This window comes from Euleptes europaea, chromosome 14, assembly GCF_029931775.1.
Source record: "Euleptes europaea isolate rEulEur1 chromosome 14, rEulEur1.hap1, whole genome shotgun sequence".
Lineage (NCBI taxonomy): Eukaryota > Metazoa > Chordata > Lepidosauria > Squamata > Sphaerodactylidae > Euleptes > Euleptes europaea.
Genome location: NC_079325.1, coordinates 34,653,707 through 34,671,551, shown reverse-complemented (window position 1 = coordinate 34,671,551; position 17,845 = coordinate 34,653,707). Strand labels below are relative to the sequence as shown.

At 44.4% G+C, this 17,845-nt stretch overlaps 1 protein-coding gene across 1 annotated transcript; it reads left to right on the top strand.

Moving 5' to 3' along the window:
- The first annotated feature begins 209 nt into the window (after window positions 1-209).
- On the top strand, window positions 210-16,571 carry POLB (DNA polymerase beta). Its single transcript, XM_056860279.1, has 14 exons — window positions 210-291; window positions 1,194-1,251; window positions 3,308-3,374; window positions 4,016-4,090; window positions 6,210-6,268; window positions 6,774-6,823; window positions 9,929-9,980; window positions 10,609-10,663; window positions 10,749-10,821; window positions 11,261-11,331; window positions 12,968-13,054; window positions 14,623-14,687; window positions 15,641-15,780; window positions 16,308-16,571. The coding sequence occupies exons 1-14, from the start codon at window positions 231-233 to the stop codon at window positions 16,400-16,402; spliced, it is 1,008 nt and encodes a 335-aa protein (XP_056716257.1). The 5' UTR covers window positions 210-230; the 3' UTR covers window positions 16,403-16,571.
- Window positions 16,572-17,845: the final 1,274 nt, after the last annotated feature.

Here is a 17,845-nt window from a genome sequence, read left to right as displayed (position 1 = left end):
ACACTGAGCCGACGCAACCTTAATGCGAAGTAGCCACCGCAGCCTGTCCGCAGCCGGGGGAGGAAAGCGACAGGAGACGCGCCCACGTGTCGTGGCTCATCGCTGGCAACTGTGCTTCCCGGATCTGGGAAACCGGAAACGGAAGTTGGGAAACCGGAAGCGGAAGTTGGGAACCCGGAAGCTGGGTTGGCGGCCGCGACAGGAGGCTCGGCCCCGCCGGTGGCGGCGAGATGAGCAAGCGGAAGGCGCCGCAGGAGAACCCCAACGACGGCATCACGGACTTCCTGACCGGTGGGTGCCTTTCGCCAGCCCGAGGCCTTGCGGGTTTACTCGGGAGTCAACCTTGTTCAGCGCACATGAGCTGCTGGTCCCGTCCCGCGCAGGGTTTGGTCTCCCGGGATCGCCTTTGCGTGGCCGGGCTCAGCCTGGCAACGTGGGAGATGGTTGTGCAGGAGGGTGCGGAAGCCCGGTCCCTCTCTCTGACTCGGGGCCCTCTTCACACGTCCTGGGTGCCGATTTCTGGCAAAAGCAAGGGCAGAAATTACAAATATATAAATTTTAATAAGGTATACATATAGATTAAAAGCATAAGACTCCTAGTACAGAGGAAATCTTTTACACATTCAATAAATACAAACATTAACTACTGCAATGTTTCATTGACCAATATGAGATCCAAAAAGGACCGTCTATATGTGCACCTTATTAAAATTTATGTATTTGTAATTTTGGCATTTTTCATCTCAACCTCTTTGGTTTGTAATCAGCATTTTGGTTGAGTTCCATCAGGTTCCCCCCCCCTCCTTTTTTGGTGTTTTTTCAAAAGCAAATGCAGCCCAAACGCCCAATGTGGGGCTTAGAAGCTTATCGCTTTGTAGAGCCTGAAGTGAGGGGGATTCTTCAGTTTTGTCCAGGTGAGGCAGTTCCCTGTGGTTCTTATCTCAGAGCAGCATCTGTTCCTTTCCCCTAAGTACTTTACTTGTTCCATTTGGAACTGGAGGGAGGTGCGTCCTTTTTTCAGACTGTCAGAAAACCTGGGATGTGTAACCATAAGCATCTTTTGGTCTGCTGGATTTCAAGAGAGCTGAGATCTTCCACTGAACTTAATAGTGTGTACTTATGCTTGACTTGGCCCATGTTTTACTGTTTTAATTTGTGCAGCTGTGCAGAACTAAAAAGAATCCTCTTTTCAGAACTGGCCAACTATGAGAAGAATGTGAATAGAGCCATCCACAAGTACAATGCCTACAGGTAAGGCCTATACGTTGGGGACCACTTACTTTAGGCTGTGGGCTAACTAGGACGTTAGTCAGTAAAGGTCTTCATAGCTTGTGCACTTCATTGAGATGTGGTTTTTATGCCATGGCACCATACTAATGTATACTCCAGCAATCTCCAACATGGTACCCACTTGCTGCCCTTCTTCCTGACCCCTTCCACATTCCTTTCTTGTTTCCATTTCAAGTTCCTTTCCCTTTGTCCTCCTTTGCCTTCTTCATGTTCTGTCCTTTTCTACTCTGTCATCGGTTACATTCCTTCCTTCCTCTTGCTCTCCCTCTGAAGTCTCTCTGTGCTTCCACTCTGCTGTTTCTGCAACCAGTTTTGTGGTGTGCTTAAGGCAATGGAAGGACACAAATTTTGGGGTGGTGGTGATGAGATTGGCAAGGGGGGACACAAGTTCTAATTCCCTCCGTCATAGTCCATATAGGAGGATGGGTATTAAACTCACCGTTTGGTACCATTTTTCTTCCTTAAGGAACCTATGTTTCCTTAAAACGGCTTCATTACAACAACTACCCCAGCAGCAGAGAGGAAGGCAAAGGAAGGACCCTCACCTGCCAGAAATGAAAGTAAATATAGCAAGAGTCTAAAGAGACAGGAAAGGACGAGCATTTGTGCTCCTCCAAACTCAGTCAGGGAAACCCACCTTGCCCTCCTAGCACCTGTGACATCCAGACCCATCTTCACTCACACCAGATATATTCGGTTGTACACAGGCTTATGTGTATACAGCCTGTTTGGGCTTCAGCTGGATTCCCCTATCAGAATCCTGTAAAGACTAGCAGGTGATAACTAAGACCCACCCATCACAACTTACTTCGGTTACTGAAGCATTAATAAGCTTGTACAATGGCATGATTACCTGAAAATTGGGCCCCTTACAGAAAAGGAAGTGTCCCTCTTCCCAGTGTTAAATTTAATTGAAACAGTATTTTAAACAGCATGGGGAAGGATTAGGGTTAGAACTCATCGTGGTGTTCGTTATGAGGTGGTGCTTGATATCCTTTCTTAAAATTCTAAAAACGGCCACAGCCTCATCCAGGTTGGTTACTGCTGCTCCAGATAGTCAGACTTTGCTGGGGGGAGTGTCTTCAGATGTATTTGTGCATTTTAATTACCGGCAAAACTCAGTCTCATCCCTTGGATATGGAAAGGCTCATACCTTTGAAAATTAGTTGGGGTGGGTGGGGGGTCAGAAAACCCAGTGACATACCAGCCCTGTATAAAAGTTAAACAGCACTACTTTTCGTGCTTGTCGCGTCTGTTCATCCCAGTTCTTCGGAATACCCCCTCCACTGGTCTGCCTGCCTATACATATTATCTGACAACTCGTCTCTGTAGAGCTTTTTGCTTGGCTAGATTGAATGCTAATCCTTCTATGGTAATGCAGGGCAGAATTCTGAATATACCATACTCAGACAGGATCTGCCCTTGCTCTTCTGGCTCTATTGACACATGCCCTTTTGGAATGCCGCTTTTACGAGGAACTTCAATCGCACTATATTTCCCCCCTTTTAATATACAAATCCAATGCCTCTGTGACTGACATAATGCCTTTTTTACTAAGCGACAGGGACCCCAAGGCTACATTGTCAGTGGCAAGATTTGTTTCAGTCCTTATATCCCTCCAACACTAGATATATGCTGCTCAAGATCAATTGATCAAGGAGCTTCTAAGGGATAAAAGGTATAAAAGTTAAAAAGATTGGCCTGTTGGCCAAAAGATCCAGTAATGCTGAGACAGCTGGGTATGGGTAGGACAGAACCCTCTCTCTTGACCCAATTGAGACTTTCACGAAACTGCATTTAGGCAGTCTGTAGAACTTGCTAGAAACCTTGGCGTATATAGCTGGAAAAGAGAAAAGCTGTATTTAGTCTCTTGTTAGTCCTTCTCTGTAATTGATAATATTTATGGAGGAGAATTGATCTTCATTGGATTTGCAAGGCACATTTTGTGTAGATTTCGTGCTAAATGTTTACTTTTATGGAGGAGTCTGGAATGCAGAATTTTCTTTGCTTTATGTAGGAAAGCCGCTTCTGTAATATCCAAGTATCCAAGCAAGATAAAAAGTGGGGCTGAAGCAAAGAAACTGGTAAGTTCTGTGAAGCCAGTAGGAACAACCTGTTCCCGTCTTTCATGACTCATTCAGAACTGTGAAATTCATCTCCTGTTTGTGTGTCTACTGTTTGGCCGAAGGGTTCAAATGCAATTTATGAGTCAGTGTGGTGTAGAGGTTAGAGGGTCGGATTAGGATCTGGGAGCCTCAGGTCTGAATCTCTACCAGTCACTCAGCCTAACCTACCTCATGTGGTTGTTGTTATGATGATAAAATGTTGGGAGAGAGAACTAAGTAAGCTGCTTCGGGGCCCCATTGGGGAGAAAAGTGGGTCATAAGCATTAAATAAATATGATGAAGTAGCTGTGTAATGCAATGAGAAAAGCAATCAGGACACATGTCTAGTGTAAGTAATTGACTTTAAGAGCAGTTGTTCTCTTGCGCTGTCCCTGTTCATCCCAGTGGCTTGTGCTCCTCTTGTTATAGTGGTCCGTGCATGGTGAAGGCTGGCTGCTGCTGCTTCTTTTTAATTCAGTCTGTACGTCCTTGTGCTTTGCATACCTTTGGCTAATTGATATAAATCTTCCCTTGGTGTCTGAGTCTGGTCTGCTGGTCTCCCTAAAGTATGAACCTTCTGATGCTTCATTTAACTTTTCCTGTTTCCTTGTATTTCTTAGGATGGAGTAGGAGCGAAAATCGCGGAAAAAATTGATGAGTTTTTATCCACTGGTAAACTACGTAAGCTAGAAAAGGTAAGCGTTTGGTGGTTGTACGTTTCTTGGAACTCCAAAGAGGGATGCTAGCATGAAACTTCTGAGTTGGAATTCGTATGCAGATTTGACACTATGAAACTGGGAGTGGCTGGCTTAACTACTCTGCCAGCTCATCACCAGCTTGGAGTGGCCCTGCTCTCCTTAGATGGGAGCCCTTATTTTTTTCTACAGGATCTGGTTTTCATGTGTTCAGTATAGAAATGCCACTGCTTGCCTGAATTTTTTATTTTGTAATAACTTCTCTGCTCATAAAAGCTCCATTTCCGATAAGCGTGTTAATCTTTTAAGGTTCCATAAAACTGTTTTTGTTTGGGCTGCAACAAACAGACACAGCTCCCCCTCAAGAGTTTTCTTAGTTTTTAAGGCATCACTCGACTCCTGTTTTCATTTACTGCTACAGACTAACATGGCTTTCTCATCTGGAATCCCCCTCTAGAACAGTGATGGCGAACCTTTTAGAGACCGAGTGCCCAAACTGCAACCAAAAACCCACTTATTTATTGCTGAGTGCCAATGCGGCAATTTAACCTGAATACCACCCCCAGAGGGGGCCCAGAGGGAGAGGCTAGGGTTGCCAAGTTCCTCTTCGCCATGAGTGGGAGGTTTTTGGGGTGGCGCCTGAGGAGGGCAGGGTTTGGGAAAGGACTTCAGTGCCATAGAGTCCAATTGCCAAAGTGGCAATTTTTTCCAGGGGAACTGATCTCTATTGGTTGGAGATCACCTGTAATAGCAGATCTCCAGCTAGTACCTGGAGATTGGCAACTAGTTCCTTAGTGTTTTCTCTCTACATATCAAGACAAATGGAAAGGTGTTTGGAGGATAGCTTGTGGGCACTTCAAAGGTGGAATAGGACTGCACGCCCCTCCGCCCGCACAGACCCAGAGGGTGCTGGAGAAGCCGCTGGAGGGAAAGAAGGAAGGAAGGAAAGAAGGGAAGGGAGGGGGAAAGGGAAGGAAGGGAGGGAGAGAAAGAAAGAAAGAAAAAGAGAGAGAAAGGGAGAAAGAAATGGAGCAAGGGAGAGAAAGAAAAGGACAGAGGGAGACAGAAAAAGAAAGAGGCCATTTATGCATGGGAGGTTTTGCCTTGGATTTGCCACTCGGTGGGGCGCGGCGGCAGGCTTGTGAGAGGCGAGCAGGGTAGGGCAGAGGGCGCCTCCTTCGCACCCACTGACCAGCCATGCCCCTTTGCCTGCACAGGCCCAGAGGGCGCCGGAGAAGCCGCCAGCCATGCTGAGTGTGGGCGCTCGGCTTCTGTTCCCCGCTCTCCCACCCGCCTGGCTGGCCGCGCACGCTCCAGCGGCAGCAATGGCGGCAGCTTCTGTGGGAGAGTCCGGGGGCCACCGCCAATGATGTCGGAGGTTCCCCACCCCTGGGCTACAGCCTCCCCCATCCGGGGTGGGGCAGAGCCGGAAAGGCCAGCGGCTTGGAGGAACCATGAGTGCCGGCAGAAAGGGCTACGCGTGCCGGAAGTGGCACCCGTGCCATAGGTTCGCCAACACGGCTCTAGAATGTATAGTTTTATTGGTAATTTGTCACGTTGCAAGTCATTTGTTAATAACAATATTATGCAGCTCTTCCTATAGATTGTGCCATATGGGTCTGCTCCTTTTAATGATACGTAAAATCTGATTCACATAATGCTGCCTTATACTAAATCAGACCATTGGTCCATCAGACTATAAGCGGCTGTCCAGAGTATTCAGTAGAGGTCTTTCACATCACCTACTGCCTGATTCTTTTTAACTGGAGATGCCAGGGGCTGAACCCTGGGCTTCTGTATGCCAAACAGATGCTGTGTCACTGAGCAACAGCCACTCTGCTTTTTACCTTAGAGGAGGCCCACCTCTGCCCATCCTTCTGTTTGTGCTGGTGTGGCTGCCTCCACCCTCTTCTCTTGTACTCCCCTTGTGCGGGGGGAGCACAAGGGCAAGTGTCTCTTTGGCCCCCAATACACATCAAGGTCTTAACATACAACTTTTCTTTCAGACTTTCAAGGAGCTGCATCTTGCTTGCCAACATTCTGCCAGTTCTTGAATTATGTGTATGTGTGAATTTCCTTATCAAAGATCGCCCAATTGTTTCTGTCTTTTTTTTTCTAGATTAGACAAGATGATACAAGCTCTTCTATCAACTTCCTGACCAGAGTTACTGGCATAGGGTAAATGTGCATGTGTTTTTAAAACTGGGCTCAGGATACCCAAACTATCTAAAAGAGGGAAAATCAGAATTTTTGGTCTGCGGTTCAGGACCTTCCTTGGCTTTGGAAGGGCATCTGCTCTGATCTTTTAATCTGGCTGGCTACACGGTTTTCAGCTCATTGATCTTGTTTAGAGCTCTTGTTGGGGAGCTTGAAATCTTTTTCTGGGTGATCATCTCCTGGTCTTCCAGTCATTGCTTCTCTGTTGGTGTTAGCAATGGTATTAGAGTCCTCCCCCCTTTATCAGCAAAGCTCTTCCATTTTCTTTCTCTTGTTGTTGCAATCTCTGTATGGTTGTACCCTTAGAAGCATTTAGCTTACTTGGTCCCCATAGATTGGTGGTTGCTGTTTGTTTCTTTTTGAAATGCTTCTAACCACTTGTTGGTACCCTGGCACATCTGTCACACAAGTGATGCTGAAATGAGTTACTGTGCTAGCGATTTTAAACTGCCTTGTCTCTCTGCAGTCCTGCTGCTGCCAGGAAGTTTGTAGATGAAGGAATTAAGACACTGGACGGTGAGTCTACTTTGTGGACTGTCTTTGTAGGTGGGAGGGAACAAGCTATTTTCAGTATTGCAAGCGCGCTTTCCTATTTGTCAGAGTAGGCTAGGAGCACTGTACCTTGAAGCAATCTTTCCTCTTCCATCTTTCCCCAGTACTACAAATGCTGGATAGCTTGGAAATTTAGCACATGAGGCTGCTTATATTTTGTGTGTTTTGTGCTGTTCTCCCCCTCTCCCTATGCCAAGATCAGACAGATTAATGTTAATAATTCAGAAGTTTGTTTTGATTTTTGTCCATTTTGTGTGCGTGTTTTTATTGTTCTGTAATTCACTGAAGAACTCATTGGGTTAGAGGACAGCACATTAAGTTAGAGAAATAAATAAATTGGGCCTACATTGGTCAGGTTTGTGAGCGCATTGTTCTTTTTGGTGACCTGGGAGACCACCAAGGAATACTAGTATCACTATGCAGACGAAGCAATAGCAAACTACCTCTGAATGTCTCTTGCCTTGAAAATTCTATTGGGTTCCATAAGTCAGCTGCGACTCGACGGTACTTTACACACACAATGGGATCGTAATCGACTTCCTGCTGGGGCAGCTGGGCTGAGCGCCATGTTTCCTGGACTCTCCAGGAAAAATCCCAGAAATGTTCAAATTGGGGTGCTAAACAGCACCTCAACCCGGTCCTAAACAGTGGACTTGGGAAGCAGGAATTCCCTGCAGCCACTTATGCGGTTTGACCTCCAGAACTCTCCGAGGGAGGCTTTCAAGCCCCTCGGAAGTTTTGATGCCGGTCCCGAGGGCAAGAGGGAAAGTCATCGCCGGAACATTTCATGGGTAATCAAGGTTCAGTCCTCTTCAATCACCATCTAAGAAAAATTATCATCACCGTAACCTTATCATCCAACATCTGAGTAAGTTGCAAGAATTCTTTTGTCTTTACCTTGAAAGTGAAGCTCTGGAAGATCGTAATAATCATCAATGCAATCTGCATCTCTCTGTCCAGAATATAAGTGACTTTGTTTGTTTAAAAAGAGTATAGTTGAATGGCAGGAGCCTTATCTACTCGATCTCCACTTTGGCATAACAAACGGGACGGTTGACAGACACTCTAGCTACCAATTAGAAGCCGAGGTGTTAAAAGGGGTGGGAGTGAATGGGCTAAATTCCTCTGGAGATGACGTCTTTCCGATTCATCATAGAAAACCATCGAGATTGAAAGGGAAAGATCATACATGAAACTAAATCGCAGGGCTTGAAGTGCGCCTTTATTGTGCAACATGCAACATATTCCTACTACTGGAAAACAAGACGGCCGAAGGTCCGCGATTTAAATAATGCCCAGCCCACCCCCTTCTTTTACAATCGAGCAGAGTGTCAATAAAACTTGATTGCCTTTTACAACAGCACTAATTGTTTTACAGCGGAGAGAAGAATTTGCAGCCATTTAATCCCAGGACCTGTATAATTGATGAATAGAACCACTACAAGGTTTTGGACCCTGCCAACATATTTAAAACAGCATTTCTTGGTATTGGTGAATTGTCAGAACTATTTTCAGAAATAAACATGGGAAAGGCCGACGAGAAAATACAGGAAATGTTAACAAAACACATGGATGCCTTTACTAAACAATATGAGCAACAATCTCAACGTCTGGCTCAGTTAACCAACATATTGACTAGTCTAACTCAAACTACCAACCAGACTAGTCAGAAATTGGACATTTTGGCAAGCGAAATTACAAATATGAAATCTCAAATATCTACAATGAAAACTGATATGGGAAAAATGGATACTTCAATTAAAAAGGCAATTGAAGAACAGAAAGATATTAAAAATAAACAGATACTTCAAGGTAATCAAATTCAAGCTATACATTTCCAACAACAAAATGTTATGGACCTACTGGCTATTATGGAGTTAAAATTAAGACAATTGAACGTACGTCTTCGCAATTTTCCAGAAGCAATGGGATGTACCAGAATAACTATCATAAAATCATTGGCTGACCTGATTCATATAAGTGAACAAGATCTGGATTATGCAATAAACAAAGTATATAGAATTCCTTTACTCACCAGTTTGGAGAAGACAAAGACAAGAGATATTATGATTTCCTTTTATGATATAAGGATGAAAGATTATATTATGCAAACCCTCTATGATAATCCTTTGTCAGTGAATGGAAATCCTCTTATCATTCTTAAGGATATCCCACGACACTTGATGATGAAGAGAAATATGTACAAAGAATTTACTGGGACATTGAAGAAGAATGGAATAAGATTCTCCTGGATCTTCCCACAGGGACTCACTTTTACCTACAAAGAGGTCAGATTTACTATCTCTTCACAGGAGGAGGTAAAAAACTTTTTGAAGAATTATGAAAAAGATCTAGCTGGCCTTAACCAGGAGCCACAACATCAACAAGAAGAGGAGAAAAAGGAGTTGGCCTCGACATCTGGGCAAAAAAGACAGGACATCAAAAATAACAGAAGTGTTGGAAAAACAAAAATTCACAGCAAGAACAAAACTAAAAGGAAACATGCAGTTTATGGGTGATAGAGAGAAACAGAGGGCTAAACAGGGATTTAAATGATGATTAGGGAATTTTGTATTTACTGATCTAATCCTTTTACCTTAAGAACGGATTTGAAATAAAATCTGTTACTATATATGAAATCAATAATAAACACGTACTAATTGTAAATGAATAATTTAGAATTAACTTAGTAATCAAGCTTGATGTATTTTTCTGGATTAGAACTTTTTTTGCAAAAGAATAGATAAATTTATAGCAAGATGGAGGAAGGTGAGGGGGAAGTCTCTTATTTTAATATCTTTTCATTAATAGATGAATATGCTTTTCGATGACGCTGTTAAAGTTTTTTATTGTATGATTTCTGAAATGAATGTGTTGTTGAAAAGTACCAGACAGTAAAATATTTTAAAAATAATAAAAATTTTATGGAAAAAAAAACAATGGGATTGTAATCCACAGATGCATGAATGTGGACAGACCTGTTCTCCGAATTATTTGTGCCAAATTTATTTCTTCTCCACGCTCAGATAAAAAAATGTTAGTCTGATCATGTTACTCTTTTCCTTCTAGATCTCAAGAGAAATGAGCATAAATTAAACCACCATCAACAAATTGGGTTGAAGTAAGGCATATATTTTGTTTGGTTGAATGTATGTCCTTGAGGTAAAAATGTCGTCAAAGAGAAACGCTTAGCTATTTTCTGGCTTGTTGCCACAGGCAAACTCTCCAAGAAAGTTTTTAACTTTTAGCTGTATTCACCTCTGGCCATATTGAAAATCTGACTTCTTCCTAGATTGCAAATTGAAATGTGAGATTATATTGTATGCCTAATTGTGTAGTGCTAGGGATGCATCCTCAATAGCATGGCCAGCACTGCTGTTGATAGTTTTAATTGTTAATAATAGAAAGTGGTGCATATTTGGAAGAAAAACTTGTGCAATATTGAAATTAAACTTGGTCTAATAAGTGATTGATTTAATCAGTAGTCATCTAGGATATTGAGTGTCTCTAAATATTACCAAGTTTTGTATACCATAGTACTTAGTCTGACCCCAACGTAAGCCTTTTTAGTAGCGTCCGATGATCCCAGATAACATTTGAATTGGACTTTGGTATGCACAGTATAATTTATTACTGCTTGTTCCTTGAGAGTCAAAATATTTGATTTCAAGAGAATCTGCTTGCAAATAAGTATACTTAGCATCACCATTTTTGCTTTTCTCTAAACCCCATTTGTATTACATGTACAGGTATTTTGAAGATTTTGAGAAAAGAATCCCTAGGGAAGAGATGTTAGAGATGCAGGTAAGCAGAGACATCTTCTCGTTGAAGAGAAAGATACAAGCATCTTTAGAACGAAAGATAAAAAGATCTGGTTTCCTTGTAACAGGAAATCGTGTTGAATGAGGTCAAGAAAGTGGACCCCACATACATCGCTACAGTGTGTGGCAGTTTCCGCCGAGGTTGGTGGTTCAAATAACATAAACATTATGGCTGTTTGGTTGTTTTGCAGATTAATGTCCTGGCCCTTTGGCATGTAAAATTGCTTTGATTTAAAATGTAGGTGTTCTGCCTGGTGCATGTGTTCATGCTGCTCTGTGGATCTTTGTGCTCTTTGTGTTTATTGAAAATGAGTGAGTAGAGCAGGTCAAGAGAAGCAATTTGCTTCCTGCTGCATTCTAACTCCAAGGCAGAACAAGAATAGGAATAAATGGCCAGATGTTCTAATACTAATTGAAGCACATAATTACTGCTTGCAAAATCCAGCATGCTAACTGTGACTTTAAAATCATTGTGAAGCCAATGACTGGACGCAGGGAAACATAAATTACAGACCTCTCTTATGGTTGATCTTAATTTATTGCCAGGATTTGTTTTTTCCTACATCTTCTGTTTTTATAGGTGCTGAATCCAGTGGGGATATGGATATCCTGTTGACCCATCCAGACTTCACTTCTGAATCGTCCAAGCAGGTGTGTGTGTTGCAATTTTAGTGTTTATGCTGCCAAAGCAAGCACAGGTGTGTGAGTGTTCTGCTTTAAATTAACTCCTTCTTAGCTTCAGCAATGTTGTAGCATCAGATGCTTCCAAATCTGGAATGTGGGGGACTAGACTCCAAAGAGGGGAAGACCTTACTGTATTTCACACCTTTTTGCCAGGTGGGCAAAAAAGGAGAAGTTTATGAATAACTGTTGGTTGCTACTTTTAACATCGCATGGTGGGATAGTGGCTTTTATGGAGGTCTTGTGAAACAAGAATAAACCTTGAATATCTTCTTAAAAGATGAGCTGGAAAGAGAGGAGTGGTGCTCCATATGTATGCTGTTCAGAGAGTTCTGAGGTTGCTGAAAAATGTCAGGATGACTGCTAATTTGATCTGGGGTGGTAATTCTTCCCCACTCCAAACAATAGTGATCAATCCAACTCTGGAAATAAGCAAAATTCAGATTATTATTGTTGTTGTTGTTGTTTATTTAATTTCTACCTTGCCCTCCCCAGCCAAAGCTGGGCTCAGGGTGGCTCACAACACTGTATATAATATAATACAATAAAACATACAACATAGTTTCTAAAATCATTAAAATCACTACAAATTTGACCAGTTCAATATAACTATTGTTACATTGTTGGAGCCCAGGGCTGCCATCAGCCCGGCAGCGCAACAAGGACTCCTCATATAATGTAAAAAGATCTAATAAAAGGGGGGGGAGGCCAGGTTTGATGGAACCGTTTCTGTTCTTGACTATATGCCTATCCTATATTCACTGCAGTTCCTTCTCCATGTCCTCACTCATACACAGAGGTAGTCCTAGTGATTCTGGGGCCCTGGGCGCAAAATGTGAGAAGAGACCCCCAGAATCACTGCTGGGGACAGCCCCCTATACCCAGCTGATTGTTCCAGGCTACCACCAAGTTTCCAGGGCACCGTTGCTACCCTGCACTGTGTGAGACTGTGGTGGCATAGGGGATCAATGGTAGGGTGTTTCTTCTGCCTCCGAAGCAGAAAGAAAGCCTGCCTGCCTGCCTGCCTGTCATGCGAGGCCTGTGATTCTCGAGGGCCCTCCTTCCTGCTCCCCTGACTGCCTGAGTGAAGCTGCCACTACCACAATGGCAGCGTCTTCAGAGCAAGTCAGGAGCAGCTGGGGATGAGATGGTAGGGAGCCCTGGGGCAGTTGCTCCAGACACCCCATGGCTAAGACCCCCCCCCTGCACGCACACACAGGTGGTCCTTCCCGGAAGGATGGTGTGACATCCATCACAGTGGGTAGATGAAAACTGGCAGGTGGGGGGAGAGACGTCTGATCCAGTGAAGGCACAGTCCACCCAAAGGTTTTCTTGCCAAGCCTCTCTGGGATGAATGAATGGGAGACCCTCTTCGTTTCAACAAGGCTTCTGCAGAAGAATATGAGAGGAAGGATTTCCTCTTCCTCAGATGCCAAAATGCCCTTGGTTGGACTTGCTCCCTGATGTTTCTCCTTGTCGCTGCTCCTAAGTGTCTCTTCCCTGCCCCAAATATTTTGTGGGAGGGGAGGGAGCTACAGTTTGAGGCCTCTGCATGTTGTCAGGGTCCTTATCTCTCCGATCGTGACACACACTGTTGCTTTTCAAGCCGAAGCTTTTGCATCAAGTGGTGGCGCAGCTGGAAAACATCCATTTCATTACGGATACACTGTCAAAGGGGGACACCAAATTCATGGTGAGGATCTTTTTTGTTTTAATTCCGTGTCTTGGAAGTGAGCCAAATTGGTGGGGAGGAGGGGCCAGGAAGCGCCAGGCAGTGGAGTTCTAGGCTGGGGCCGTGCTTGTCATCCTCTTCTAATTTGGATGGTGCTTTATGACCCCAGAGAATGGTTGTAGCAAAGCCCAGACTTGCCTGTCTGTGTGTCTCCCTTTTTGTTAAATGCTGGTAAGCCTGAAACTTTGTGTATCAAAGTGACGAGAAGCTCTTTTCATGTTTGACCTCAGAAGAAAGTGCATCCCCTTAAAACACTCCCACAGGATTCAGCTGTTGGAGGCTGTACGGAAGAGCTTTTTAGCTGGAGGAAAGCCTGGGTTTTGTATTTCAGCAGAATGTTCTTTGTCCGGATGCAGATGCTGAGTCTCCCTTTGATGTGGGTTTTGCCACAAAGTACAGGTTGGAGGGTTATTGGAAGAGACACCTTCAAGCGCTGTCTGTATGCCTATTGAGTTTTAGCTCCACCTTGAGTGGGTCTGTGTAGTCCTTGGATACCTTGTTCTCACTGTGTCTAAGTACTTATAAAACAATTGTGTTGAGATTTAAGCCCACCCTAATCTTGCACCAGAACAACGTAAATTCTGTAATCAGACTTAAAATAATACAGTCTTGCTTACTTTGTGAAAATCTCATTTAACTAGCATACTGTTTTTTGAGGCCGTTAGTTCCTAGTGTAATTTGGAGGGGGTTGAGCGGTGGTGTGACTTGAGGGAGTTGGGCATAGGTGAGTGGAAACCAGGACAGATTGGCCGATAAGGGAAAGTCCTGCGGGGCTGATGGCCTGGAGGAGCTGCCTCTCCCCACACTGGCGACACCCCAACCCGGGAATGGCCCCATGCAAAGTGGGTGGGAACTGCTGCAAGATGGCGGGCCCCGTGGAGGGGGCAGGAGCTGTCACTGCCACAAGCCTGCAGCCCCCATCTCCCACAAGGCAGGCAGGAGCTGCTGTAGCCACAACCCAAAGGCCCCCACACAAGGTGGGCAGGCACAAGCTGGGTGGAAGCCACAGTAAACCTGTGTCTTCCCTGCCCACCTCAGTTGGGGGGGAGGCAGGCCCTCTCCTTCCTTCCCCCTCTGTACAGGGGACGAGGCCCTACCCAGGGCCCTTTTTTACTCCTGGTTAAGCCCCTGGTGAGGTGACACATGAGAGTAGCCAGCCAGGGCTTGGAAGCTGTGTGCAAGGGCCACCACTGCCAACACACTTTTACCTGCCACTCCAGCACTGCCTTCTAGAAGCTTGCTTCAAGCAAACACTCTCTTGTGGTGGTCAGTGGTCCAGGAGCCAGCATCTATGTGGGGTCTCAGGAAACTTAGACGATTATAAGGAACACGATCTTAACCTTATTTGTGTGGAAATGGCATTTCAAATCATGGTGTTTCGGACTGGCTGTAAGGTTTCATAGGAAACGTTTCCACTTCTCATTGTGCCAAATTTGGAAACAGCATGCTCAACCTGGAAACAGCATGCTCAGCCCGGGGGAGGGGGGGTTGCTATTGTTGCTCTCATCATTGCTATTTTTTACTTCCAGGGAGTGTGTCGACTTCCAAACAAAGATGAGGAGGCAGATATCCCTTTCAGGAGAATTGATATCAGGTAAAACTGAAAAGAGGAAGACCCAACAAGAGGTGGATTGACTCAATAAAGGAAGCCACAGCCCTCAATTTGCAAGATCTGAGCAAGGCTGTCAAAGATAGGACATTTTGGAGGACATTGATTCATAGGGTCGCCATGAGTCGGAAGCGACTTGATGGCACAACACACACACAAAACTGGAGCAGAGTGTGGCCAAGTTGGTGCTTGTCCTTCCAGTCTGTATTAAGTCCCTTCTTAATGATTTTTTTCTAGGTAAAATTACAGGGTTAGAAAAAGGATGACGACAAAGGCTTACAGAGAAGGCGACAATCAAAATGTTTCATGAAGGATACTCAATCATGGTGTTTTTGCTAGCAGTTTAGGGGTAGCGGTCATGGCCAGCAGTTATGGCCAGAAGAGAGAAAGGAAGACTGTCAGTTGGGGGCAGAGGAGCAGCTCTCTGTCTCGTCATAGGAAATGATGCAGGGTGCGTTCCTCAAAAGGCCAGCACTGGGCATCCATCCAGCCTTTCCCAGTGGTGTCCCTTGTTTTCCTTGTGTCTCTTTGTGGCTTGCAGAGGTTGCTGGCATTGTAGACCTGGTTACCATTGTTCCTTGTACTCTGTGTGTGTGAATGCAAGCTGTGTCTACTTCAGTTCTTTCCTGCATTTTGCACGCAAATGTGAGTTACGAAAATAGAATGTAAAAGCGAAACAATGAAACGTCAGTGCAAGGGAGTAAATCAGTAGCATAAAACTCTACATTAAAGGGATCCAACTCCCCCCCCCCCCAAAAAAAAACCCGGCATCCGGATTTTTAAATAAATTACAACTGCATTGCTAAAAGTGAGATGGTTTAAGCTGTGGCACTGGCAGCCATGGTGATCAGGAACTGATTTCCTTGAAGGGCAGCTTGGCTGGCAAGGTTCTGCCTCTCACCGTGAACTGAAGCTGGTCTCTCTCGGTTACACTATAGATTGATTCCCAAGGATCAGTATTACTGCGGAGTCTTGTACTTCACAGGAAGCGATATATTTAATAAGAACATGCGGACTCATGCACTGGAAATGGGCTTCACCCTCAATGAGTACACCATCCGGCCCTTGGGGGTTACAGGTGAGTGCTCTCCCTATTTTTGAGGCTGATTTTGGCAAGCCTGGGAGGGAAGAGGCTTCCTGCCTGGCTGAAGTTGTGTCACAAACACAGGAATCTGGTTTGTCTGTAACACTCCTGGTGGGGAAAGAAGCATAAGAGTCTAGCACATGTTTCCAGAGAGCAAGTGAAGCCCATCCTAAATAAAGGCAGGCTAGGGATTTGTTTAATGCTTTTGGTGTCCAGAAGAATTGGGCTTCCTGCTCTTGTCTATTGCCTGACAATATCCTGGCCTACACTGCCCTCTTCATGTGGACCTTAGAAGTGTATTCCTCTAACGTGACATGTTCCATCTAATGGCATTTGGTATGTGTGTCCTCCAAAAAGCAACTTGTTTCGATATTAAGTATTGCATAACCTGCTCACAATTTTGGCTGCAAAATGAGGGGGTGCAAATGTGTGATTTGCTGGCTTGTAGTAAACCTGCATCTGTATCTGCAGAAAAGGAGGCGGAGCCTTTTGTGACTTGATCTTTTGTGTTGTGTTTCCAGGGGTTGCTGGAGAGCCCCTCCCAGTAGACAGTGAAAAGGACATCTTTGACTACATCCAGTGGAAATACCGAGAGCCGAAGGATCGGAGCGAATAGCTCTGCCCAGGCTCAAGGCTCCTTCCTTGGGCTGAGGCCTTGGCAGCTGAGCTCAGGAGCATATTTATTGCTTGGTGCTCTTTCAGAAGATGTGCAAGTGTGACTGTTTTTAAACATTTTCTTTCACTTCTGTGTAAAAAGTACGCTGTAATTAAATTGCCAACCGTGATGTAATGGTGTGCATTCTTTCTTTAATTGTTAATTTTCCTTTTTCATCACACTACCAAGTTTCCAAAATAAATTGCCGCAGAATCCAAATCTGTGCAGCTGAAATGTAGGTGTGCCTTTTACAACAGATTGCTGCTTATTCATGTGGGCTGCAGAGTACCCTTTTTGCCTTTCAGCTGGGCTTGCTCAGGGCTGCAGGGAAAGCCTCACTAGAACACAGGCGGCTGCTCTTCGAAAAGGTAGTTTATGAGCTGGGGAAAGCTTATCTAGAGCTGTGTATACCACACTGGAACCCAGAGAAACTCCTGTTTTGTTCTTTAATTTTAAATAAAACTAGGTAACCCTTAAGGATGAGGATAATTTTTTAACATCTCATGGTGGCGGATTTAAAAAAATAAATAAAATGTCTTGTTTCCACTTTGCCTGCATTTATTCTGCTGGGTGATGACCTTTTATTTAACATTCTGTCTGCAGTCAAAACAGGATGCAGTATTTCTAACTACAGAATAATGATTCTTTGCAGCTTTCTTGGGGAGGAACAAAAAGAATTATTCCAAAGTTTTAAAAGGTTTATAAATAACTGCTTACATACATTCTCTGTGTAACTCAGGTGTACACGATGCAAGTGGTGTTGCTTGATTCAGTGCAGCTACATGAAGTGGGCCAAAGTGGAATGTACTGTATGTGGTATATAGGAGGAGGATGTGGTGAGAAAATGTCCCTTGAAGAAACGTGAAGCCACCCAAGACTTTATGCCCAGCAGTAGCTCTAATTAGCAGCTCAACCTCAGAATGTATAATTGGAGGAGCCGGCAAGGGGTGAGTATAGGAAGCTGCGGCCCAGTTGTGTGACTCAGAATTCAAGTGCTGACAAGGGAGTGTTTACTGGATGGATAGCAGATGGCAGTTCAAAGGTAAAGTTGGAAACTGGCATATAAAAGAGATTATATTATTTCTTCTGGCACCAGAAGTTGCTTAATTTTTTTCCGCACAACCACAGTGATTGGATGCCTGGAATGAACTTCATAGCCCTTACGTGAGGTGTTTCTCTCAAACGGTGGGGGCTGGGAAGATCAAACATCATCCTGCTAAAGTTGAGCATCTTCTGTTGAGATCAGCGGGGAATGGTGCACACCCTTTGCAAAGCAGAGCTAAAAAGGTGCTTCAGTTTGGTGGTGTGATGTCTATCCAGTTTTAGATGGAAGGCAAGATGTTCTGGGTCATGTCTGCTCTCCTATTTGCATACATGATACTTGGTGCCTCTGTGAAAAGGGCC